This window comes from Cibotium barometz, chromosome 25 (assembly GCF_041138505.1).
Source record: "Cibotium barometz isolate CiBa-2024 chromosome 25, ASM4113850v1, whole genome shotgun sequence".
NCBI lineage: Eukaryota > Viridiplantae > Streptophyta > Polypodiopsida > Cyatheales > Cibotiaceae > Cibotium > Cibotium barometz.
Genome location: NC_141070.1, coordinates 47,877,280 through 47,904,236, shown reverse-complemented (window position 1 = coordinate 47,904,236; position 26,957 = coordinate 47,877,280). Strand labels below are relative to the sequence as shown.

The following is a 26,957-nucleotide window of genomic DNA, read 5'->3' as shown; positions in this document are numbered from 1 at the left end:
TTAAGAAAATTGCCCGGATTTGCATTATATTGTAGTATTTATACAGTAAGCATGAATAACAGAAAAACTTTTGCTGGCTTACAGGTTCAAGCTGCAACCCGGCTATATGACATTCTCGGGCATTGCTGAACGAGCGGCCTTGAGTCACATGCTGCTTTTTACCACCCATTACTACATGATTGTCTATAGCTCTCCTTGATTTACGGTTACACCCACTGTTTGTGGTTAATCAACTGGACCAAAATCGTTTATCTTTAGGTCCAGGAAAAAAAATTGTGTTGAGCTACCCTTGTGTTCTAACCCTCGTATAAAATTACAAATGGTGATCCTCTCCTAATACCAGCTTTTGCACTGTGGAAACCAACTGTCTACAGTTTATTGGCTTGGTCAAGTAGGCATCCATCCCAACAGCAAGGCATTTTTCCTCATCACTAGCCAAAGCATGTGCAGTGAGTGCAACAATGGGAATGTGTCTTCCTGTATTTAGTTCAGCTTCTCTGATTGCCCTTGTTGCACCATAACCGTCCATGACTGGCATCTGTCAACATGCCCAAGCAAACTTAGCCACAAAACAAAACCCTTCACATAAATGTACATAGCAAATCTGTAAAGAAGCAATGAATCAAATCAGATGTTTTCTAGAGGTATGAAAGGAATCAGCTACTTACCGCACAGTCCATAAGAACAAGGTCGAAGTTCTTGCTTGAAGTTGTCTGTAGGCTTGTCCCTTCTGCAGCCTCTGTGCTTCTGGCAAAAAACTTCACTGCCTGTGCAACAGCCTCAACAGCTTGTAGGCCATCACCAACAACGGTAACCTCAGCTCCAAGCTTCTTAAGCATCATGCTTGCAAGACGTTGAAGCACAGGGGTGTCTTCTACAAGTAATATGTGCATGCCAGCAAGCACTCCTGGTAGCAGCCCCCCAAATTTACTGCTGCCTGGAGGACTTGGTGGTTCAGTTGTCGAAGGACTCTCACTTGCAGACATTACTGCACTTGGCTGATCTGGGGCAGAATGATAGGTTTTCATGTGTCTTGGGGTTCTTTTACCTCTACTTGGCATTCGAAGATCAATAACTGGTCCCTTCCATTCATTTTCCAAGTCTCTGGTATACATGCCATCCCTTTTAACCTCCTGTACACCATCAGCCATAGAATTTGCACCCTCCGGAGTAATCAGCCCACTAGTGGGAGATTCTGGTGTACTAGGACTGTCTTCTGCACCAAGGCCACGATGAGCAGAGAGCCGTACAAAAAGCCGTTCCTGTAAAGAGGATTGAGGTAATTCCCGTGTTGGTGCAATACCAGACACACGGTCTTGTCCAGATACCTGCATATGGAATGATCCAGCACCCTGGACATCTTCAGCCAAATTACCATCTTGCAGCACAATATCAACCATCTCTAGGTGCTTGTTATCCTCCTCAACACCAAACATCCCAAGGCTAAGATTCCCTTTCTTGGAATTCGGAGCATTACATGTACTAACAGCTTCCATCAGTGGACTATTTGCACCAGTCAGTCGAGGAGTGGATGGATCACTGGCTGTATAGCTTAGGACTTCGGCATGTGGCTGATCCAATTTTCCTACGTCTGCCAAAAGCGAGAGTAATCGTCTCATCCGACTGCAGTGAAGTGGCTTTTTTAATACAACAGAGGAGGACAGTGATTGCAAAACTTGCTTTAACGAGGGACTACTGTTCGGGGCTGCAACCCATGCTACCAATACATCATTTTTTAATTGAACTTGTTGCAGAGCATTTATAATGAGCTTTAAATTATTGGGGACCTTTTCCTGGTCAAACTGACTGAAAGGATCAACCTTCAGATTACCCATGCCATCCTTCAAACTGGGCTTACAGGTATGCACTAACGCCACATCAATCAAAGCAAGAACAGGACATCTGCTGCATTCTGGGGTAATTTCTGACACACAACTGCTGGAACCACCACTTGGTAAAGCAAATGGTGATGCTGGTGACTCTGCACATATGCATGAAGCATCCTTCATATCATGGGCCGCACTTAGCACCAAGGAGTTGCATTCTGTCACAGCTGACTTGCACACTTTGTTTAGTGTTGGTATAATATCTTCCCACTTGTTCACAGAGGTAACACTTACTCCCCTTCTTTGAAGCCAACATACTGCAACAGTCTTGGTAACACTGTCCGGCAAAGCAACCAGAGCATGTGTTCGTGTAAGAAGTTCTGGGGATGGAAGTCTTGCTTCTTCAAAGTGTTTTGCAGGGGAACCTACAAAAGCACTGAGGCCATCCTCTGAAAGGGTGGTAGGAGGCCTCGTACAGGACTCAATGGTAGCACCTTCAGGATGACTGACCCTATCTAGCACCAAATGAAAACGCATTCGAGTTCCTGGGCCTGGCTTGGGAGCTATTTGCACATCTCCACCCATCATGTTCACAAGCGATCTCACTATGTAAAGGCCCAAGCCTGAGCCTCCATGACTTCTAGTAGTAGAAGAATCTGCTTGAACAAACCTGTCGAACACTGTTTCCTGCAACGTAGCTGGAATTCCACAACCTGCAGATTGAGCAATTATCTCATGTTTAGGTGTGAGTTAGGAAAGGCTATATAAACTTCTGGAGCACATTTTGTAAACTTACGAAATCATTGTGGACTGAACACCATACAAATCACCTGTTATACTAAAGAAAAAGACTAATGCAACAAATATACGAAAGTAGGGTGTTGTATGAGGACATCCGGCTGAAGACTCCAAGTGTGTCAACAGCTCCACAAAGGCAGCCACTGGCCCTTGAGTTCTAGCTGAGACATTAATGGCACGCCACACGGCTTGTGTAGCCAGTGGGGTTGTGGGAAGATAGAGATTAATGTAAAACCCCTGTAAAAACTTAGATCTGGCTTGGGGCTGGTTTAAAATTTTGATCCTTCTCTTGGGTGATGAACCGACTCCTAATGTTTTAATCAAAAAATGTTCGACAGCTGATGTCCGCCGTGGATTGTTAAAACGCTGCCACTGTCTAAGTGACCAAGACCTTAACATATGGATTTCAAAGAGCAGCCAGTTTACCCTGTGGGTAAGCCACCACAGAGTGTCGTTTCTGTGTGAGTCTAGAAAAGGTCATACAGTCGCCACAAAGCAAGCATATTTTTTCTTTAAAACCCAAAGGAGAGATCCACCAAACACCCTGTACCATACCCTCAGTATAATTTTCTCAATATAAAATGTAAGACCCTTGATTGATTGAGAAGTCTATTGTTTTCCTACCAGCTCACAAACTAGGTTGCATCACGTCCAAGCAGAGCAACCAGCTTTGTGCTTTGTACCTGGGACTACATATGTTGGCTAAATTTAACTCATTCAGAGTTTCATAAGTATAGCTTTTCTACCTATTCTTTCAATCTTGATCCTTCTGCAGCCCCACCCAAATTGATCTAGCTACTCAATTTTAAAAATACAAGCACTTTACACCTCTTATAAAGTGTACTAGAACATGGCATTGTCCTGCGCATTACAAGACATTATCCACCATGTATTGATTGTGGATTCAGCTTTATTCCTCTAGCTTCATCACTAGCACCACCTCTGCCTCTTTACACACAGGCATGTCTGCCCTCCTTTCCTGCATCCAAATCTTGCTGCTCTTCTTATCTATAGAGTTATTTGCTTTTGTTGAAGCCTCTCCTAAACTATGTAATATATATTTATAGCCCAGAGTCTAAATTGTTCAAATTTCCTCACCACAACCATTTGGATAGAAACCATATACTCAATTGATTCCATGAAAAAGAAAAAGAAATGTAAGTGCATTAAAGCATTGGACACGCTTCCATAGCACCCACCAGTAAGAATTTGGCGTGTTTCCACCCCTGTAGCACTCTCCTTGTAACACGCGGAAGCTCTGGGAGTCTTCTTTCAGCCCTAAACACTACTGAGAACATATGCTGATGCAAAAACACAGACAGAAGGGAGAGTAGAGAGAGAGAGAGAGATATGCTGGAAATTCAGTATATTCTTATGGTACAAAAAGGTACCTACAATCTACAGCCAAAGGCTGCCTTCTTGAAAAGGTGTAAATCACCAAAACAGTCCTAGTCTAAGACCCATTCCATGAGGGAATGAATGACTACAACAATGAGCTCTTGTGCCTTATATAGGCCCTTTGGACACTTGGAGAACTGGCCGACTGCTGTCGGCCAGCTGACTGGACATTAAATCATTTATTTTGATGCGCTTGTAGCCGCCTTTGTTCTGGTTCAGCCGACAGTCCTCTTCATGTCCTCCATGTCTTGCTCCAAGTCCACACTAGCCTCTTCTGCACTTTGTGCTCCAAAATCCTAGTTCTAGTTATCTTTTACTGGTTGCCTCTTCTGGACTAGCATCTGGATATGTCCATGGGCAAACATGCACATGACACTCCTGCTGGCAGCAACATAAGAGAAGCAGATACAACTACGTGCGACAAGTTCGTTGAGTCGAGCTGTGGTTTACTGCATTCTTTTATCACTCTGAATGATGTTCTTGAGGATCCTGAAGTTCCACTAGAGAACTTAAGTTCATGTGGACAAGCACTTCACCCCCAGTTCCATTCATGATGTTCATTATCCTTTGTTTATATCAATACGAATGCTTATTACTTACACAGTATGTATGCACATACTTACATCACACTTACATGTAATCTGTGTCCATGTATGTATGTATATGTACATACATACATGCATACAAAACCATGTGCATGTAAATTCACTCACAACATGTATACATAAGCCAATATACCATGTATCCGCTATCCTGTTCAGGAATTTTACAACTCGCAGGCAGCCACTATATTTATAACACAAAACATCTTCATCCACTTTGCTTTCTTGAACCCTCTTTACAACATCAAGCTCATTTACAAAGTGATTTACCTACAACATCAAGCGCTTACTTCCTCGGGACGCTAAGGTCAACACTTTACCCCTTCATCACTCTATGCCACACCTGCAAAGCTACATACTAGTATTACACATGTGATACTGATGTGGCAGTAATGCACGATCATATATGAACACGAGAGTTTGAGTGCAGGTTATAAATTATCACCCAACCCATTGCAACAAACTGAGATGCGCTTGGTCTTCTGTCAAAATCAAGGTAGACAGTAAACTTTTCCCACTCTTACTAGATGCTAAGCATGTTAAACCTGGAGAGACTAGGCAGATTATAAAGTGCAACAAACAGAACAAGAATCAGGACTGAGCTTTTAAGCTATGGCTTGTCATGAGAACAGGTTGAGCAACTGAACAAAAGGAAAACCAAGGAAAAGACATACCAGTGTCGTCGATCTCAAAGACCAGTGCAACTTTATCACTCTCTCTGTGTGACTCAGATCCTGTAGAAGACCTACTGCGGCGGTTGCCATATACTTTTGTTCCATCTCCAGCATCCTGAAATGAACGCTCAATGCTTTTTCTTGACACAGCTAAGAGTGATTGATCTGTCCAGCCACGAATTAATATGTGACCGCTTTCTGTGAATTTCACTGAGTTAGATAGCAAATTAGTAAAGATCTGCCGAATGCGTGCAACATCACCCTTCACTACAGGAGGGATTTCATCTGCACATCAAATCAAACCACCTGTCAAAAAAATTTCCAAAGAGCACAAAACCTTGGAAGCGTAGAGTTTTGTGTCCATTCCAAGTCCCACCCTTGATATTGTTTTGACAATGTCGCTGCAAGCCAATACAAACGCTCAACAGAAACTGAAGTAGAGTTACCTGACAAATCTAATGTAACATCAACATCAGATCCTATGGACTGCGCAGCAAACATATCCACCAAAGATTCCAGCTCTTCCAATACATTGAATGGTGCCAACTCTAGCTCCATCTTTCCAGCTTCAACCTGCCACAGTATCGAATCACCTTAAAACCAAGCCAGATAATCCAGCAACCACAGGGACAAAATGAAGCTGTATTCACCTCACCTTGCTTATATCTAAAACATTGTTCACAAGAGCAAGCAATCCGGTTGCACATCGGCGAATCTGTGCCACTGACATTTCCTGATCGGGTGTCAAAGTATCACAAGCAAGAAGATCTAAAAGCCCAATAATACCTGCCATTGGTGTTCTCATTTCATGGCTGTAGAAAACAAGGCAGTATGAGCCATAAAAGTCAGGTGATTTCAGCCAACCTTCAATCGACTGGATAAATTCTTCCCATCACATAAAAAATAATGGAAACAAAAGGGAAGATCCTAACTTAGCATTTCATAGCCACAGAAATAGAGAAAACCATGCAAAAGGTCGGGGAAAGACCTCATGTTAGCTAGAAATTGACTTTTGTAGTTGCTAGACTGCTCAGCTTTATGTTTCGCTACAAGCTGGCGTATAAGCTCTTGTCGTAGCTGCATCTCTGTGCTCATTCTCCTTGTCAAGAAGCAAATAAGGACAAACCCAATCACTAGTATTCCTAGTGCTGCAACCACTGACACTTTGATGACTGTTTTGCTTCTTGCATCCATTTCACCCATAATGCTTGTTCTTGGAACTATAACCACTGCAGTCTTTAACAGGAGAGAAGGCAATCAGAGTTCATGCAATAGCTCAAAGCCTTACCCCACAGAAATGTAATCAATAATTAAAAGCGTGTGATGTGGAGCTCATAATATTTTTTCATGGCGGTGACAGATCATGTACCAAATTAAGAAATTTAAAACGGTTATTCAAAGGCATGGTGTCAATATAGAACTGTCTCCCCTTTAAGCTCACATCCTCCGAATGAGTCTCATTCTGCAGCAACAAGCGGTCTCCATACATTGAGTTGAGAAAGGTGGCTGCCTCTGCAACATAAGGGTTTGATGCCTTTTGAGGCTCCATGTAAATGTCATTTGGATGAGCATATGAGGTTGCAACCAGACTTGAGCCACCTGATGCATTCCACCTACATTTAGGTATTGCCGCAAAATCAGTGCACAAAAAAAAGAGCAGACTGTTTTCTATCTTGAAAAATATGGTGCCATTGAAACAAACAAGGCATGCAATGCAGATGACAAAATATGAGAAAATATTGTGGTCCACACCTGAAGAAGTAAAGGTACCCTCCCAGAAGATCTGTGGTACTGAAGTAATGATGCACTTCTTTGAGTGTGGTAGTCACAACAGACATGCCCAAAAACTCCTTTGTCTGTGGATTTATCACAGGCACTGCAGGAGAAACAAAATGCTTCTGAGATCCTCCAGTATCCATACTCCATACCTTCAAACACAAGAATTTTTCATTGTGAGAAATCATTCTGTGAAAGCGATTATCTACAAAAGGGCACCATAAGACTGCACGGCAAACAACTGGCCACCAAACTGACGTGTAAGAATGTCGAAACCCGTTTGAACCTATGGAAAGGTGTTGCTTGCGTGTCTCGTGCTTGACATGAGAAATATCTGATTAAACGGACTTCCGATAATTTGATGCATCTAGAATCGCAGCTCAGACATGGAAAATTATCTGGTTGAATGGACTTTTCAATATTAAAGGTTCAATATATGCCTCCGCATAAAACTGACCACAATAAGCCTTGATTTGCTTCAGGAGTTCGAGTATGCCTCACTCTCACACATACTCGCAAAGAACCTCAAAACGCACGTCCGTAGAGGTTTACTGAAAGTTCAAACTGTCATGCAATCGAGAGTTCTGTATGAACTAGGGTTATGTAATGTTTTCTGCTGCAAGAATTAGGGTTTTTCCGTCCTCTGTGCAATGCGAAATTAGGGTTTCCCATTCTGCTTTAGGGTTTCCCATTCTGCTGTGTCGAATCAGGTTTTGCGAAGGCCTAAGCTCTGGAGCTCCCCGTACTGCTGCGCCCTCCCCTTACCCACCCTTCTCCCTGCCTGCGCACCTGTGCACCCTGTCTTACCTGTCATCCAGCCAGCCCCCCTCTTGGCCATCCCCATCAGCCGGGCGAACTTTCAACTTATCCCAAGGTGAGATCAAGGTCCTCCACCGTGATATCGAACAGGAAACACCCTTGTCGGCCAGATTTATGGCTATCATCCAACCCACGGGATTGACTTCTGGCAGCTCTCCCCACTGAGCTGACTGAGCACTTCCACGATACTTGTCTACTTGGTAAAAGCTTCTTCCAAGTAGACTTTGATTCTCGGGAAGCCACATCCCAGGCACTAGCCCCTCTTCCCCTTTGTAAAAGAAAATATTCCTCTTCAAATATCGTCCAGATTTTGATCGTGTCACAGAGGACCAGCAACCCACCCCCATCTCTACTAGGCCTTCCGCCGGCCTATTGCAAGTTGTTGAGCTCCATAGGTGCTGCTTTTGGTTAGGTTTTTTGCAGGTTCCTGCCCTCCCAGGACTACCCTCATCTGCCCCAGCAGCGGTCACTGCCAACTGACGGGGTGCCTAGAGTTATTGCCCTTGTCTCTTATCCATCCATTTCAGATGACCACATCATCATGTTGCAGAGACCGGATGGTTTGCATTTCAGACAGAGGATGGAGATTGCCGAGAAACCAGACCAGTGCTGATTCTGTCAACGGTATGGCCACATTGCTAGGAGTTTCCCTAGAAACAGGAGGCACGCTAGGAGACAGGGTGGACGTGCTCAGCAGATGCCATCATTTTCTGCCCTACCCCTGGCTGCTCCAACACCTCAGCAGCCAGCTCCACATTGGGTGATGATAAGGGACGGCAAGTGTCCCAAAACCCACTACTGCCCCAAAAGTGGAGCATCCCAACCCTTAGGCTTCTCTTGCCCCCTGATGCAGACTCCTCACAGGTGGGCCCTGCACCAAACATGGGGTATCCCAACCCTTATGCCTCTCTCGTCGATTCTGATGCAAACTCCTCGCAGTTGGTGAGCTATAGCTCACAGCGTATTCCCTCCTCCCCTACCAGACACAAATGGGAGGGAGAGTTCACCAATGCTCTCACACAAGATTTTTTTCTCCCAAGGACTTCCCTATACTCGCATCCCTGCAAGTGGTTACTTATAGGCAGTATCTTTCCACACCGCCTGAGACAGGTCGTGAGGGACCAACTCCACGCTAGAGTCTGATTGACATTCTGCTAATGCAGAAGAACAAACAAGATGACAGCCAATACAATCGTTCAGGCAAGCTTCTTTGTGGTCACACTTTTTTGTATGGGGTTGCAGGCTCCAAGGGTGGTATATGTAATTGAGTTTCCCAGTCCATCTTGCCTTGCATTATCGGTCATGGTGTTGTGATGCCTGCCAGAGCACAGTGGATTAGCCATGCATGGCAATACACGCATCGGTATTGTCAGTATTTAAGCCCCCAATCATAGAGGGGAGAGGACTTATTTCGGGAGCTTGTTGCAAAATGGCTTCCACATGCAAATCATTTGTTAATGGGGAGATTTTACTATGGTCGAGCAGCCAATAGATAAAAGAGGACGTGAAGGAGGGGTGCACCTTGCGGTGAGAGCCACATGGGAGACATTTATACTCTCTATACACGACAGGGACGATTGGATCGAGCACAACATTCACAAGAAGCCTCCTCCCTCTTCTACAGTTGGTCTAACAAACAAAGAGATGTAGGATGTATCTATGCCAACCTAAACCGCTTCTATGTGGATGATTGGGTTCTTGATAGGGGAAGATGTATATGCATTGCAGCTTGGACTACAAAGTCCAACCACTGCCCACTAATTTTGAGTACAAAGTCTGACCACTGCCTGCCGAGACCGGTTCTATGTGGATGATTGGGTTCTTGATAGGGGAGGATGTATATGTATCGCGGCTGGCAACATGGCTCTACGTCTCATGTGCACATTCCCGTCAGGTGGCCGACATCTAAAGCTCCCAAGACTTCTCTAATGGCCCACAAGGTGTTGCACATGCATTGCTGATCAGTGGTTTTTACCACAAGGTGGCCTTGAGAGGAGACATGGAATTATTGATTACGAGATGGCTATCAGGTGCAAGTTGCCAGCCTTGCATAGAGATCATGAAAATCATCCTGATGCCCTTTGCACTGTCATGACTGAGTTGCAGAATGTCATGGAACAGATGGCACATTATCAATATCATGCTCAACAATCATTTTGGATCCAGATGGGTGGCAGAAAAGGGTTGTCCCTGTGGAGGAGCAGTCCAAGGAAGAGGCTCCTTCAGAACCCCAACATGAATGTGAAGGAGATACATGTGTGCACATCTCGGCTTTTTTCATTTATCACACCGAAGATGCATCATTGCATTATGCCACAAGCTTGAACACAGGAAGTTTTTGTCAGAATGCACAGCGGAAATGAAGACAACTGCTGTAGAGAGCAAAACGCAGATGAAAGAGAGAGAGAGAGAGAGAGAGAGAGAGAGAGAGAGAGAAGCTGTGTAACTCTGCTATATACACATAAGAAAATCCCGGAACTACAACGGAGAATGGGGGCAAGGGGCCATTTTATATGGCCCCAGGCTGCTGGTCGGCCAGTCTAAAACAGGCCGACAACAGCACATGCTCATGACCAGCACCTGGGATGCTCACAACCAGCAAAACCCTGGTCAGCCAGGTGCCTGCAGTCAGCCAGGTCTGTTGAAGACAAGTCGGGTAGCAACACTCAGTTGGCCAGTAAAAGGAGACAGCCGACAGGCCAGCCACACCTCAGAAAAATGGGGAAAATACATGGAGAGTGAGGAAAAATGGGGAAACACCAAAAACGGGCGGGCACACCCACAACAGAGGCCCTGGTGTAGTGTACAGAAAAGAGATGACTGCTAACACCCCCTCTCAGCTCCTGGATGTGGAACCAACCCCAGTGAGTTGGAGTGCCGCCAGAGCATAGCTTGAGGTAGCGACTTCGTGAAGAGGTCCGCCGCACTGTCCGCCGTCGAACAATAAAGAAGCAAGATGTCACCAGCCAAGATCTTCTCACGAACAAAGTGATATTGTATCTCTATGTGCTTGGTCCGGGCATGGAAGACCGGGTTCTGAGCAATAGCGATACAGCTCTAGTGTAGGCATATGCTTACTTATGGTAGTGCTATGTGTGAACAGGGCTTAACCAAGGGCACTTTTTCCCATGTGGTTTTTCCCCTTGGACATCAAGTGTGAAAGGACACTCCATATAATATTTTGTACTTCTATATTATATGGATGTGGCACACATGCAAGAGTTGACTTGCATTTTGTGGATACCACACTTTTGGCTCTCTCTCTCTCTCAGTTCTGTGTGTGAGCTTCTCTACCTTGCACCTAACCCTAATGTGCACGTTTGTGTGTGTGAGTCCAACACCCAACATTTGGTATCAGAGCTGGGAGCTGCCTGTGGATTTATGCCCCAAGAAAAACTGCTGCTGACTGTGGAATTCCGTCGCCGGAATTTCGTCAAAAACCGCCGTTCCGTCCGTCGCCGGATTGCCTGCTTCCGTCGACGCTCCTCCGTCCGGCCACTAGAATCGGGCGGCACTAGTGGGGAGCCCAGCTCGCGGGCGGCACCGCCATCTACAGCCGCCGTTCTTCCATCAACGCCCCCAGCCTGCTGCCCAAAGCCGTCGACGGTCAGCACCGTTCCGTTCCGGCACTACTGTCCCGTTCCGCCGGCGCTACTCTAACGTTGTGTTCCGTCCACGCGGCGTCCGTCTGCTCCGTCTCGACCCCCTCGCCGTTCCGTTCCGGCCGACCACGTCCGGCGCGTCGCCCCTCCGTTCCGTTCCAGTCGCCGTCTGCTCACGACTACCGGCCGTCGTCGCCCGTTCTAGGCCCTTCGTGCTGGCCCACGGCTACCGCCTCCGCCTGCCTCGTCACTAGGGACTCCAGCACGCCTGCTCGCCTAGCCGACTCCAGCGCCCGTCTGCTGTTCTCCCGCCTCTGGCTGGGGCCCAACACCTACAGCTGGGCCCGACACCTGCACTTGGGCCCGCCTATGACTGGCCCGTCGGCTGCCCACAGCCATCCGCTCGCCCTGCTCATACCTTCTCTGCAACAGCCACCGCCTCCGTCCGCCTAGCAGGCCACTCAACTATGTGCTCCCTGCCTACACTCTGCAAGTATGAGGTATTTCTAGTACACATTTTTTATCAAACCCAAATACAAAATTTGCAGCCATTCCAGTGCAGGTCATATGCAGATTTTGCAGACACTTCTGTGCAAGTGAGATTGAAAGAAAAATTGCAGGTCCAATTTGGGGGATTTATCAATTTCAGGACAAATTGAAAAAATTGGGCATTTTGCTTTGCCTGCAATTTGGGGGGTTTTTCGAAATTGAGGTCAAAATCAGCAAATTGATCCTCTTTCACTTGCAAAAATTTGGGGCTTTTGTGAAAATTGGCCAATTAGATGCACATTGAAGCGATTGGAGTGCATAAAAATTCGGGATTTTCAAATTGGAGCATGTAATTGGGCATTACAGCTGCGATTTGTCGCGTATGTATACACATTGTGTGTAATTGGACAATTTGGTGCAGGTTTACACTTGCTTTGGTTTGAAGGCATACATTTGCACAAGACATTTGGTTGCCTGGCAGTGCACATTGGTGCTTGGTTTGCTTGCAGATATATTTTGTTGACATGGCACAAAATGCTACAGATGTATTTGGTGTGCTCACCCAGGAGGACAAGCTAGATGGATCTAACTACTCTCTCTGGAGTTTCATGATCCGCAATTCGCTGGTAGCCAAAGGGCTTTGGGGCATCATGTGTGGTGATGACACACGCCCACTCACCATACAGCCAGCCACGCCTCAAAGGGGAGGTGCTCAAAGAGCTCCTGATGTAGATCCTGCTCCCACACAAGAGCAGAAGAGATGGGACTCTAGAGATGCACAGGCCATGTCATTGATAGCCCTTTCAGTGAAAAGGACTATTATTCCGCACATTCGTTCATGCAAGACATCGAAGCTTGCATAAGCAATGTATCAGGTACGCAACGAGGCAAGAGTTGCCTACTTGAAGAGGAAATTGGATCTTCTTTCTATGGATGAGGGTGACTCCATGGCAAATCATCTCACCAAAGTGAAAGATTTGCAAGAACAATTGCTCAACATTGATGAGGTTATCCCAGACAGACAGATGGTCACCAACACTCTTCATTCTTTACCGCCTTCCTACTTGGGCTTTCACACCTCTCTCAACCTCTCAATGAGAGGAGGTGGTGATCCCGTCACTTTTGAAGAGCTCGTGGGTTTACTCTTGCAGGAAGAGCAAACAAGAGCAAACTTATCGAGCAACCGTGGTGGAGAAAAGGCATTTACAGCCAAGGATAAGGGTAAAGCAAAGAGCTTTAGGCATGGGGGACAACAGTCTAGCAAGGCTGGTCATGGACAGCCCTCTTCTAGTGGTGAAAAGTCTGACAAAGGGGATGCAAACAAGCCCAAAAAGAAGGGCAAATGTCACTACTGCCATAAGCCTGGACACTACATCAGTGAATGTAGGAAGCGGATTACAAAAGAGAAAAGGAAAGAAGCAGGCAATATAGTAGCAGACTCTTCTGATGACAAAGCACAGCAATCAGCTAATGTAATCCAAGAAGAGTACACTTTTTTTGGTCACGTGCACTAATGACACACCAAGTGCTTCAGACACTGATATGTCTTGCATTGCATCTGACATACAGCATGCATCATGGTATTTTGATAGTGGTGCTTCGAGCCACATCACTTCATGCAAAGATGTATTTCAACACTTGGTTTATGCTTCAAATGGCCGCAGCATTGTATCATGTGCAGATCATACCACATATCCAGTAAAGGGAATTGGTAATGTCATACTTATTGCAGCCAATGGTGCCAATATATGTATGAAAAATGTATTGTATGTTCCAGGGATAAAGAAAAATCTGCTCTCCGTCTCAACCATAAACGACCAAGGTTTAAAGGTTGAATTTGAAGATGGGAAGTGTTTGGTAAAAGACCCATCAAAGGGTTATGAAATAATCACCTCTGGAACACGATTCAAAGGCTTGTATAAGCTGGACAGCTATGACAAGCGCACTTATGATGCAAATACAGTGGCTGCCCACACTCCTGCTATGCATGATGCAGAGCTATGGCATGCTCGTTTTGGGCATGTAAATTTTCAGAGTTTGATGCTTTTGCAGAAGCATCATATGGTTGATAATATGCCGCCTCTTGAGTCTCCACCAAGACATGTATGTGAGGGGTGTATTTTGGGAAAGATGCAACGAAAACCATTCCCAAAGATGGAGCTGTTAGAGCTGAAAGTAAATTACAGCTCATACATAGTGATGTATGTGGTCCGATGCGGACACCATCCATAGGGGGGCATCTTTACTTTGTCACATTCATTGATGACTACTCCAGGTTTGCTTGGGCTTACCCTTTGAAAGCGAAAGCAAATGTGTTTACATGCTTTCGACACTTTGTAGCAATGGTTAAAAATATGTGTGCATGTAAAGTCCAAACACTCCGCTCAGATAGAGGTGGAAAATACATGTCAAATGCATTCAAAGATTATATGCTTCAAAAGGGCATCAAACACCAACGTACTGTGCCTTATACACCGCAACAGAATGGTGTAGCTGAAAGGAAAAATAGATCTCTCATGGAGATGGCAAGATGCATGGTGAAAGCACAAAAGTTGTCTCACAAATTTTGGATGGAAGCTATAATGTGTGCAGCTCATGTGTTGAACAGGTGTCCAACAAAAGCTTTGAAAACCATAACACCATTTGAGGCTTGGTATAGCCAAAAGCCAACAGTGGATTATATGCGTACATTTGGGTGTTTGGCATATGCACATGTGCCAGAACAACTCCGAACAAAGCTAGATGACAAAGCAATTAAATGCATTTTTGTGGGCTGCAGCAATGAAAGCAAAGGATACCGTCTTTATAATCCAACTACACGAAGGATTTTTGTCAATAGAGATGTGGTATTTGCTGAAAATTCAGAACAGCCCATGTACAGCTTGTATAAAAGCAATGATACAGGCATACAGGACATGTTTGATGGACTTTCACCCATTGCAATTAGGGGGGATTCAGATCAGCCAGCCCCTACACAAGAAAATCCACATGTAGAACATGTGGACCAGCCAACCATTCAGCCCCCTTCTATGGAAGAAGTGGAAGATCTTGTCAGGGAAGAGCAAACAGCCATAGACACAGCCAAGTCAATGCCAAGATGGTTGCTGAAAACTTTGCAAGAAAGCAAACTTGCAGCTCCACTCACAGGTAGAACAAGGGCTAGTTCCAGCCATGCTTTGAATGTACATCGTGGGGAGTCTGCATTCGCAATGGGTGGTCTCTTTGATTCAGAAGAGCCTTCTTCTTATGATTCAGAAGAGCCTTCTTCTTATGAAGAAGCACATGAGAATGAGCATTGGTTGCAAGCTATGCAAGCTGAAATTTCTTCTATCATGAAGAACAATACATGGGATCTTGTGGAATTGCCTAAAGGCAAGCATGTAATTGGAACAAAGTGGGTGTACAAAGTCAAAAGAAAGTCTGATGGTACTATTGACAGGTACAAAGCAAGACTTGTGGCTAAAGGCTACTCCCAGAAAAAGGGAATAGATTATGAAGAGACTTTTGCTCCTACTTCGAGAATGACCACAATAAGATCAGTGATTGCATTGGCTGCCCATAAAGGATGGAAAGTGCATCAATTGGATATCAAAACTGCATTCTTAAATGGGGATTTACAGGAGGAAGTACATGTAAATCAGCCCATTGGTTTTGTAGTTCCTGGTGAGGAACATGAAGTATGCAAGTTGCACAAAGCATTGTATGGGTTAAAGCAAGCTCCAAGAGCTTGGTATGATAAGATACATGCTCATCTAACCAGCCAAGGTTATGAGAATAGTCCAGCTGAAAGCACATTATATGTGAAGAAAACCGATGCCGATATTCTCATAGTCATCTTGTATGTAGATGACATGCTCATTACAGGTACAAGCAAAGCACAAATTTCAGATTTCAAAGCTGATTTGAAAGCTGAATTTGATATGTCAAATTTGGGGCCTTTACACTACTATCTCGGCATACAGTTTATGCATACAGATGATGGCATTGTTATGCAGCAAACTAAATACATAAAAAGTTTGCTAAAAAGGTTTCACGTGGATGAATGTAAGCCCATTTCTACTCCGGTAGAACCAGGTGTACGGCTTACTATGCATGATATTGGAGAGCCTTTTGAGGCCGGCATTTACAGCCAGGCAGTAGGATGCCTCATTTACTTGTGTAACACGAGGCCAGACATATCTTTTGGGGTGTCTTTGTTGAGCAAATTCATGCACAGCCCAGGCACAAAGCATTGGCAAGCAGTCAAACGCATTTTTCGTTATCTTAAGGGTACCCTGGATCTTGGTTTGTTCTATCCCGGGGGGTAGCTTGCAGCTTTATGCATACAGTGATTCAGATTGGGCTGGTGATTATGATACCAAGCAATCCACCAGTGGGAATTGTTTTTTTCTTGGCAGTTCATGCATATCTTGGTTGAGTAAAAAGCAACCCACTGTTGCTACATCTACTTGTGAGGCTGAGTACACGGCAGTCTTTACAGCTACAGTAGATTGTGTATGGTTGAGGAGACTATTGGCTGATCTTCGTGAGTGTCAGCAGACACCCGCCACCATTCTCACTGATAGCCAGAGTGCTATGGCCGTGGCACGAAATCCAATATTTCATGCACATACCAAGCACATAGAGATTCATTATCACTATGTCAGAGAGAGGCTACATGCAGGGGAGATCAACAGTTTATCTTATTGCCCTACACAGGATAATGTTGCAGATCTATTCACAAAGGCTTTACCTCGAGAAAAGTTTGAAGCTTTCCGCAAAGCTTTGGGCTTACTCTCATACAGAGAGTGATCTGCTACCTTGTACAAGTTCACACTTCCACTACAGGGGGGATTTGTAGGCATATGCTCACTTATGGTAGTGCTATGTGTGAACAGGGCTTAACCAAGGGAACTTTTTCCCATGTGGTTTTTCCCCTTGGACATCAAGTGTGAAAGGACACTCTAACATATAATATTTTGTACTTCTATATTATATGGATGTGGCACACATGCAAGAGTTGACTTGCATTTTGTGGATACCACACTTTTGGCTCTCTCTCTCTCTCATTTCTGTGCGTGAGCTTCTCTACCCTGCACCTAACCCTAATGTGCAGGTTTGTGTGTGTGAGTGTGTGAGTCCAACACCCAACATCTAGTTATTGCACTGGATGACCATGGGCTCCTTCTGTGGAAACCCAATCTCGCCAAGCAACCTCCGCACAACCTTGCAAGTAGCACCACAAGCAGCCCGGTACTCTGCCTCTATAGACGACAAGGCAATAGTCGGTTGCCTCTTGCTGCTCCATGAAACAACTCCTGAGCCGAGGGTAAAACTGTAGCCTGATGTAGATCTCCTCGTGTCTGAATCTCCTCCCCAATCTGAGTCACTCTAGCCTTGGAGTCAGACTCGGTCCTTCGTTTCACCTCCAATGTCGTATAAAGAGATAAGTTAGGATCTGCAACTGATCTTTCAAATCCAGTCCGTAGAAAGAAGGAATCAATCTTCTAATTCCAAGCAAGGGCAAGAACGGTCCGAATCGTGGTCATCCTCGCTATCGGTGCAAAGGTATCCTCATAGTCCATGCCAAGCCGCTGAGCATAACCCTTAGCCACAAGTCTGGCTTTGTGTTTGTCCACCAATGACTAACCGTTTTAACAGCCTCAGAACCAACTCCCAAGTTTTATTCTTCTCTGTGGCATCTAGTTCCACCTACATGGCTTTCCTCCAAGTATCCTGTGAAAGGGCTTCCTTGACGAAAGTGGGCTCTTTGTCCCGCATGATACGAGACATCAAAGCATGGTTTACCTGAAAGCGCTCCGCTGAATGACTTTTGTCACGAACTCTATGCGATCTTCAAGGTCCATTCTCTGTGGTCCACTCGGAGGGAAGCTCTGTAACACCCGACTCCCAAAGGGTGTCTAACAACCACCGAGCAGAACACGGAGCCTCTTGCTGCTGCAGGGGCTCATTTCCAGCCGCGGGCTCAACCTCCTCAAGTGACTGAGGCTGTCCACCTGGAACAATCGACTAGGAATCATCCTCAGACTTGTCTGGTTCTCCAAGAAGTGGCAGTTCATCAACAATGAAAGTTGGAACATACTCATCAAAAACAACATCTCTGCTGACGACAACCTCGTTCTGCTCCGGGTCATACAACATGTATCCTTTGGAAAGAGAGTTATATCCCACAAAGACAAGCTTCTGGGACTTCGAGTCAAGCTTCCCCCTCTGCTTCTTTGGAATGTGAACATAAACATCACTCCCAAACACACGGAAATGGGAGACATCTGGTTTCCTGCCAAAATAAACCTCAAAGGGAGTCATGTTTGGTACTGAAGTCGTCAAAGATCAGTTGAGGATATGGACACCCGTAGCCACAACCTCTCCCCAAAGTGGACAAGGAATATCACGATGCTCCAACATCGTCCTCGCCATCTCCACCACAGTCCGGTTCTTACGCTCAACCACTCCATTCTCTAAAGGCAAACCTATATTGGCCAGCTCTTGCTTGATGCCATGTTCCGCACAAAACCGCACAAACGCATTGGAAGAAAACTCTCCTCCTTTGTCAGCCCGAAGAGTCTTTATCTGCAAGCCAAACTCTTTCTCCACCATCACATGCCACTCCTTGAACCAAGCAAAAGTTTGGTCCTTCTAGGAAAGGAAATAAACCCATGTGAATCTACTACAATCATCAACAAACAGCATAAAGTACAAAGAACCTCCCAAGAATGGGATCTGCATAGGTCCACACAAGTCAGTGTGTACCAACTCCAAAGGTTTCGAAGCCTGCCTGGAAGCCTGCTTCGGAAAAGATTCCTTGTGCTCCTTACCACAAATGCAAGAACTACAGCATCCCTACCTGTTGCCAACATCTGGCAAGCCAACCACCATCTGGTCCCAGAAAGCTCGCCGCAGCGCATCCACATTCAAGTGGCCAAACTGAAAGTGCCACAAGTCACCGATCTAAGTGCCTGTAAGAGAGGAGAGTGCTGAGAGTTTATAGATATATCGTTCTCCACTCCACCTTCCCACACAACCTGGCATGTCTCTCTGTTCCGTAGAGCAACAGAATGCTCCTCAAACTCCACCCGGAAGCCAGTCTTCCAAACCTCATGCACTAACAATAGATGAAAACCAAGTGCAAGGACGTAAAGAACACGAGAGGAATGCTTCCCCCCTCTGTCGTCGGGAATGATCTCCATCCTGCCCTCACTATGAATCGATATAGTGGAATTGTCGCCAATAAAAATGCCACCTGACTGCCATTTAAGATCCTATAAAAACTCACGGGAAGGAGTCGTGTGCCCGAAAGCACCATTATCAAGAATCCACTCCCGAGTATCCCTGGCGGTGAAGCCAACTGTCTCCTTGCTCGAAGAAGGTGAAGCATCTGTGTCCAAAATCTCCAAGTGCATAAAGGATGGAGTCTTTGCAGCAGCTGAAGCTGAAGAATTAGCACTCTTCCCGTTATCCCGCTTGGGACACTTCCTCCAATAGTGGCCTTTCTCACCACAATCGTTACAGGTCTGCTCGACCTTCCATTTCTCACGGTCTGAATCGGGCTTTTTCTCAAGACTTCTTCGACGAAGACTTCCCTTTGCCCTTGTTGTTGTTACGGCCTTTCGACCATTGGCCAATCAAAGCCTCAAAACCTCTGCCTTGTGGAGGGTTTGTAAAACACTCTCCTTGGTCCAAGACCATTGGCACAAGCTCCTCCCAAGTGATGGTGCTGAGCCTGCCACTGGTGATCAAAGAGGAGTAAAATGCTGAGTACTAAGAGGGCAAATGGGACAACAACGTAATGGCCATGTCCTCTGAAGATATCTTTCCCTGCCTAGAGAACCTCTTGCTGAAGAGCCTGCAACTTGTTGATGTACTCCCGCATCGTCGATGACTTAGCAGGATTCATCACCCGCATCTAAACTTGCAAGGAGATCCTCTTCATGGGTGATACCCTGTTGTACAGAGAAGCCAAATGCTGCCAAATCCCTCTGGCCAACGTCATATGCTTTATATGGTTGATCACCTGTGGTGTGCAATTTAAGAAGATGAAAGAACGGACACAGGCATTGACACGATCCCATAACTATGCCTGAGCTTCCCGTTCCTTCCGTATAGAGGGTAACTCTCCGTCTTCCAACTCCGGCCGTGGAACACCAACAACAATGAAATCAGCCAAGTCATAAGACTCCAAAACAAACTCCATCATTACCTTCCATACGCCATAGTTGTTCCTATCTAACTATCGGTCCACCCGGAACGTGGGGAGTGTTGGGATCTTCACATGCTTCTCAGCCATCTCAAGAAAGTATGCCATCTCAAGGGTTCACAAGGTCTTGTGAAGGGAGGGTGGGTGGGAAAAAAAGAAGAAGAGACTGCAAATAATATGCAAGGTGGCTGTCCAACGGTGATGACCGCCTTCTACTCGATCTCCAAGTCCTATACAGCCCAAGCAATCTCCAAACAGCACCTCAAAGCAGCAAACCCTCGACGTCCCACTGTCTCCAAGCTTCAAGCCACCTGGGGCTCTGATACCATGTCAAGATGCATAGCGGAAATGAAGACAACTGCTATAGAGAGCAAAACGTAGATGAAAGAGAGAGAGAGGGAAAAGCTGTGTAACTTTGCTATATACACATAAGAAAATCCCAGAACTACAACGGAGAGTGTGGGGGGCAGGGGGCCATTTTATATGGCCCTAGGCTACTGGTCGGCCAGTCTACAGCAGCACATGCTCACGACCAACACCTGGGATGCTCACGACCAACAAAACCCTAGTCAGCGCCAGGTGCCTGCAGCAGTCGGCCAAGTCTGTTGAAGACAAGTCAGGTAGCAACACTCAGTCGGCTAGCAGAAGGAGACAGCCAACAGCCCAGTCACACCTCATAAAAATGGGAAAAATACATGGAGAGTGAGGAAAAATGAGGAAACACCAAAAACGAGCAGGCACACCCACAACAGAGGCCCCGGTGTAGTGTAGAGACAGGAGATGACTGCTAATAGTTTCCCACCAAGTCTCTGAGAGTGAGTTTTCATAGTTGCCTTCTACACTAGGTGGAGAATCTTTGGACTCATCGGTGGTTGCTTCAGTTTCGGGGGCTAGTAGAGGAGGACTCTTCTCAACTGCCGTTTGCATTGGGTAGACATTTTCATTATCTCCTGTCATGGAGGCACCATAGGACATATCACCTTTGGGAGGACATGCCAATGAGACATCGTCGCTTCACTTTGGGAGGATTTGTCCTCACTTTGGGAGGATATGCCAATGAGACATCGTCTCTTCACAGTACACAGATTTCTTGGAGATTGTACCGACAACCACCAAAGTTTTGCCTTTGGTTTATCAACCAGAGGTATAACTTGGAGTATGTTCTACACGGGAATGGTGGTCTAGACATACAAGCGCCAAGCAATATTGATGAATACAAATTTGGTGCAACTCTGCTAGGTAATCCTTCGGGGTGCATTGGAGTTGGTGCAAGCAATCCTTGTGATATATCTCAACACATACATTAGCGGCTGCAATGTGGATTGAAGAGTTTTGCCAAGCCATTATTTGGAGTGTTCTTCTTGTGGATTATCAAAGGATACTAAGCGACCAGCAATATTTTTTCTTGGACAATTAGACAAACGGAGAGGATTCGATCAAACAAGCGTTGGTCACCTGCAAGTTTCTTTGTGGGTCTTTGAGCTGACATGGCGAGCACAAAAAGAGAGCCTTCGCACTGGATGTAAAGTGGTCTCACTTGGGTACCATGGATGAGCTTTGCTTTGATCTTTTATTTCTATGAGGGCACTTTATATGGACACCATGCAGTTGAGGGCATGGCGAGCACAAAGAGAGAGCCTTCGCACCGGATGTAAAGTAGTCTCACTTGGGTACCATGGATGAGCTTTGCTTTGATCTTTGATTTCTATGAGGGCACTTTATATGGACACCATGCAGTTGAGGGCAGCTGCAACACCAAGTGGGGGAGAATGTGACACACCTCACCCTAGGTACACGAGGCTGGCTTGTAAGAGTTGGGTTGCATGGGCAAGAACAATTGGACAACAGGCACGGGAGGAGCAACCAGACAACAAGCAAATAGATTGGCCAGCACAGGTACCACATGGCAAGTGATGGCATGGCAAGTCACACTACAGGCCTACCAACAGCAGTATGCATGTATATGTGTAATGGAAAATCATCATAATCATCTGCTTGTAGAGAGTGTTTCTCTATAGGCAAAGTGCTAGCCAAGAGTATACAGTAGGTCACAGGGCTTCAGATGGCACTTTCACTCAGTAATATCTTTTGTACTTGAGTTTCACTTGTAACATTAATTCTTGTACATGATATAGATCCTTAGTTTAGGACTCTTGTGTGTGTTGTATGTGTGATTGTGCCGCACTCTTTTTTATCTCTGAAAACCCTAGTGCATGGACACAATTGTTCTGCAATCAAACTAGGGCAAATATACAAGGACTTGTGTAAGTAAATAAATGGAGCTCAAAGGCAGTGAAGATGCTAGTGAAGAGAATTTTGGAGTAGGCAATTGGATGCACAAAATCTACAGGAGAGGTCGGATGCCACTGGGTTGAAGCGAATTTATAAAATGAATTTTGCATCCTGGATTCCTTCTCCCATACTGTTGTATGGGATTGCATGCTATTCCAATTTCTACCATGTGCATGCTTGTTTACACTCTCTTTACCTCTTTTGAAGTCTTTGTCCAAGTTGTGACCAGCTGGTTTATGCTAACCGTGTTTAGCAATGTATGCAGTTTCTACAATCCCTTTGGTAAACAGGGCATTACATCTACACAAAATAAAATCCCAAAAAGACAGAAATGAGACAAAATGTAGAAGCCTACCACATCATGCCGTGCCAAAAGATCAGCTATAAAGCTGTCTTGGAATGGTCCATCTGAGCTTCTTGATGGTGGCTCCAATCCAGACCCATTCAAGGAGCCTGTCACAGGCTGAGCAAATAACAAAGGTAAGAACCATTTCAAAGCAACAGATACAGTGGAAAGCATGAGTGCCAGATCCAGATAAAATGCCATAAGTGACACAAAATGCAGTTTTTAACGGCATTACCTGAAAGTACCAGCTTGTTTTCTTGCCATTAGTAGACGTGTTCATGAAATAAAGATACTCTGAATGCTCTCCCCTTGAGAAGTCAGTTGCATGGCCATCCTGGCCAACAAATGCAACAGAATGCAGCTGCCTCTCGCTTTGAAAGAATCTCCAGTTGATACTTTGCAGCTGCCAACACACCACCATATGAAAAGAACTGCCATTAGACCCGCAACTTGGCCTACACTGATTTTATCAGAATGTTTCACTAATAACACCATCAGGCCAAACAAGATTGATTCAAGATTAAAAATGGATAAAATCCTAGGAGAGATGGTGAAAGTCAGGGCACAAGAAAGTACCTCATCCTCAATAGTGGCCCATGTGCCATTACCAAGTGTAAGAAGTGCATGCTGATGCATGGCACTGAGTGATAAAGATAAGGTGTAAGCTTGGGTAAGGACATAAGCTATTGAGCTTAAACTACTGTGCAGAATCTGATGTCGTAGTGCAAATGAGAGGTTCTTAATCGATCGGCCACTAAAGGTCCTTGTAAAATTCCATGTCAGAAGAGTTGTAACCATCAGCATACATGCCACAAGTACCTGCATAACAGACAGCACCTTTAGAACAATAAAAATGGTGAAAGTAAACACTAAATCAAAAAGCACTTTCATGGCCATAATCTACAATTGTGTGCTTAACAGAGATGAAATTTAATTGACACTTTTAATAAGTATGAAAGAATCAATACAAAATCAAGGCTAGAATCCTTATCACATGTCAAACGTAGGACGGAGATGACACTTAGGAGATATAATTCTGCAAGCCATTTGCTACCTTTAAAGCAAAGGGAAAGATGCGAAAGCACTCCCCATCTCCACATGCTGGGTCCACAAATGCTTGTTCACAGAAGACCAATACTCAGATGCTTTGTTGTGATTAGATTGTGAAGCGATGGCATAGGACCTCTGGCCTAGCTAAATATTTTACCAGAAAACCTAAGTGGCAATGATGAGAAGTTCAGATAATCATCATGTTGAGAATTGTCATCTTAAACCTCAAGAGTCATGACCAGATTATTTATGGTATGATGCCTCCTAAGGCATGCTAATGTAAACCTTCCATCGTCAAGAGTCATGACCAAATTCATTATTGTGTGATGTCACATGTCCCAAGACATGCTTATGAACCTCCTCGGTAAGTGATACTCAATTAAGGAGACAGTTATGTCACACTTATGAGTCCCCTTGAAGATGAGATTCGGAATCATGGACAACCACATCAAGTACCATTTTAGCCACAAACTATAAGGAGCAGCTTCTGGGCCTGCATGAGGACTGCCTCTCTAATGCATATGTAGCCTAGAACATGTACCTTTTTAAGGTATGGCAACATCTTGATGGTGGAGACAAAATATGATTGCATGACTAATAATTTCAAGTACCTGCCTACATTGTTATCAGATCTCTTTCCTGAGCTTAAGAGTGGTTGAAATAGCATTAAGCGAACACGCTTTGCTTTGATTAGCAAGCTACCTGTGTGTTGGGGATGCACCGTTCATCAAAAGAATGTACTTTTCAACAAATGGTATAAGGGTTCAAGTATTAGTCTAACTGGCAGCAGGACTGAAAGCCATGCTCTTGGCAGTGAGCACGTGTGCACCAAAGACCAGATGATGTGTCAACTTGGAGAGAAAGTGGCTGCATAGGTTAGTTGAATACTTGATGTTTTCCAAAAATAAAGAATGTTGTGGATGAGCCCCATCAGCAAAGGTCTTAAAAGAGAGCTAATCTTCCAATTATCAGCTCTGCAAAGCTCACCAGGCCTTGCATGTAAAACCTGTCAACCTGGTACACTTTAAATTCAGATAGTTCAAATGATAGCAATACAATGGCTGGATATGATACGCTAACCAAGGTTTCCTTGATTTCAGCCTTTGGTAAATGATAAGACCAGGCAAGAAGACAAAAGCCCCATGAACAGCTACACAAAGCATTTGAAAATTGTGGATGTATTCTTGTGGAGCTATTGGAGACAGGATTTGGACCTGCAAAAAGATTTGGGGAGAAACAAGCTTTCTGACTGGAGAGAGAGAGAGAGAGAGAGAGAGAGAGAGAGAGAGAGAGATAGCACTTCCAGGCAAAACTTTCTTGTTGTTGAAAAGTAGGGCCAGCTTATAGGAAAACATCAAATTGCCAGAGTTCTGGCTGAAAAGCTTGGAAGGCGCATGATAAATGATAATTCCAATACTATCAATGTATCAAAATCAAGGAGAACCTAAGGGATTACACAAAATAGCGACAATTCACACATAGCAAGCAGTAGTTCTGCACAAACAGATGCAATTAAAGATTTCCAGAAAGAGACAAATTGGACCAAGAAGTAGGCTATATGTTGGGTGTTTTTGTGTGGAATTTCAAAAGAAAATGGATCAGACCAGTGTACACTGAATTGTTTTAAGAAGTGAGGAGGCATACCATGATGACAAGGCGGAAGAGGAGGACGCTATTGGTGCGGGTAAGGAGGCGTTTGGTGCGGCGCAGAGTGCGTTGAAGGGAGGCATTGTCTGTGTCGTGGCCGGCAGCTGAAGCAGGGGAGCCAGTCATGTCCAAGATGATGTGCTCCAGCACAGCCTCCTTATTGATGTTGCTGTTGGTGACACCACCAACTTCCTCCTGCAGCAGCCTGCATCCTGGCAGCAGCAAAAGCTCCATTGGAATGGCACTCCTCAGAGGCTCAAAAGCCCCTCTGCACAGCTCATGCAGACTCACCTGCTTCTCCTCACCATCGCCAAACCCTTCCCCCTCCCCTGCCATATCTTAAGAGCAGGCACGATCACAATCCGGACTTCTCCAATGGCAGAAAGAACCATGGCCACACAGTTTCTGCCAACTCTCCGATCTTCAAATCTCTCTGAGAAGGAAAAAAACTTACAGAGCTCCAAAAGCAAGCCTCATGCGCTTTCAAAACCTTGGCTTTCATGGCGACCCTTCTGTTTATCATAAATAGGAGTGCCCCGCTATTAGCCTGCTCTGTATCAACAGCTCTGTAAGGTAACACTTGCCTGTGCTAAGACAGAAAGGGAATCCTTCCATGGAACACACTAAACCGTTCCATTATGATGGCTTCAAGGTGAAGCTACCACACATCTTCGTTCGAAGGCCTGCTTTTCTGGTTCATTCTATGAGATCACAAAAGCAAAGCTTAACATGCTGCAACTCTACTGCGATGCGATTAACGATGTAGGGGAGAAGACAAGCGTCTCTCAAGTTGGGACTATTTCGTAGTCTGGCAGTGATGTGCCCTGCTAGAGTGCAAGAATAAGCTGGCTGCTCATGAGACCTGCACAGAAAGAACGGCAACTGCGAAGCCTTACAGGGTCCCGTATCCCATGCTTTTCAGCAACAGCAGCTTCGTCGGAGCTCCATGCATCCTGTGAGATAAGAGAAAAGCGTCTCTTTTCGCCTGTGACAGCGGGAGCTTGGGCTTGAGTCTGAGATGAGAATGAAAGGACTCAAAGGAGCCATCCTTTACTGTAAAAGCAGAAAGCTGATGCACAGAAAAAATAAACAAGCTTTTTCTGTTCAGACAAGTGACAGCAAGCCGCGTCATTGCCACGTCCTCTAGAGAACCGGGTTCTTGCATGTGCCACGTTGGCAAGCCCACCCACGAGTTTCCACGCAAGCACCTACGTGGACAGTTTATCCGCCATCCTGGCGACGAGCCTGCCAAGCAGCATTTAACGCTCCTGATTTTAGCGATTCGCTGCGCATCTTCACAATTAAGGATTAAATAAAATCCCCCAAATTTTCAAAAGAGTAGCTAGACGTTGCCGCCAAAATGTTTTTTCCTGTAATTAGCGGTAATAAAACTCCTTTTCAGTGCTATTAAACGCTTTCTTTTACCATTGTTAGTGCGCTACCG

The 26,957-nt window shown here is 45.2% G+C and overlaps 1 protein-coding gene across 1 annotated transcript; it reads right to left on the bottom strand.

Annotated features, from left to right (window-relative positions):
• LOC147624650 (histidine kinase 1-like) lies at positions 1-26,570 on the bottom strand. Its single transcript, XM_086819678.1, has 12 exons — positions 25,511-26,570; positions 23,393-23,635; positions 23,052-23,219; positions 22,826-22,933; positions 7,051-7,226; positions 6,668-6,911; positions 6,287-6,534; positions 5,954-6,110; positions 5,745-5,871; positions 5,299-5,583; positions 669-2,539; positions 1-538 (listed from the first exon to the last, which is right to left on the bottom strand). Exons 1-12 carry the CDS (start codon positions 25,847-25,849, stop codon positions 314-316), a joined length of 4,191 nt encoding a protein of 1,396 aa, XP_086675804.1. The 5' UTR covers positions 25,850-26,570; the 3' UTR covers positions 1-313.
• Between the last annotated feature and the right edge of the window lie 387 nt (positions 26,571-26,957).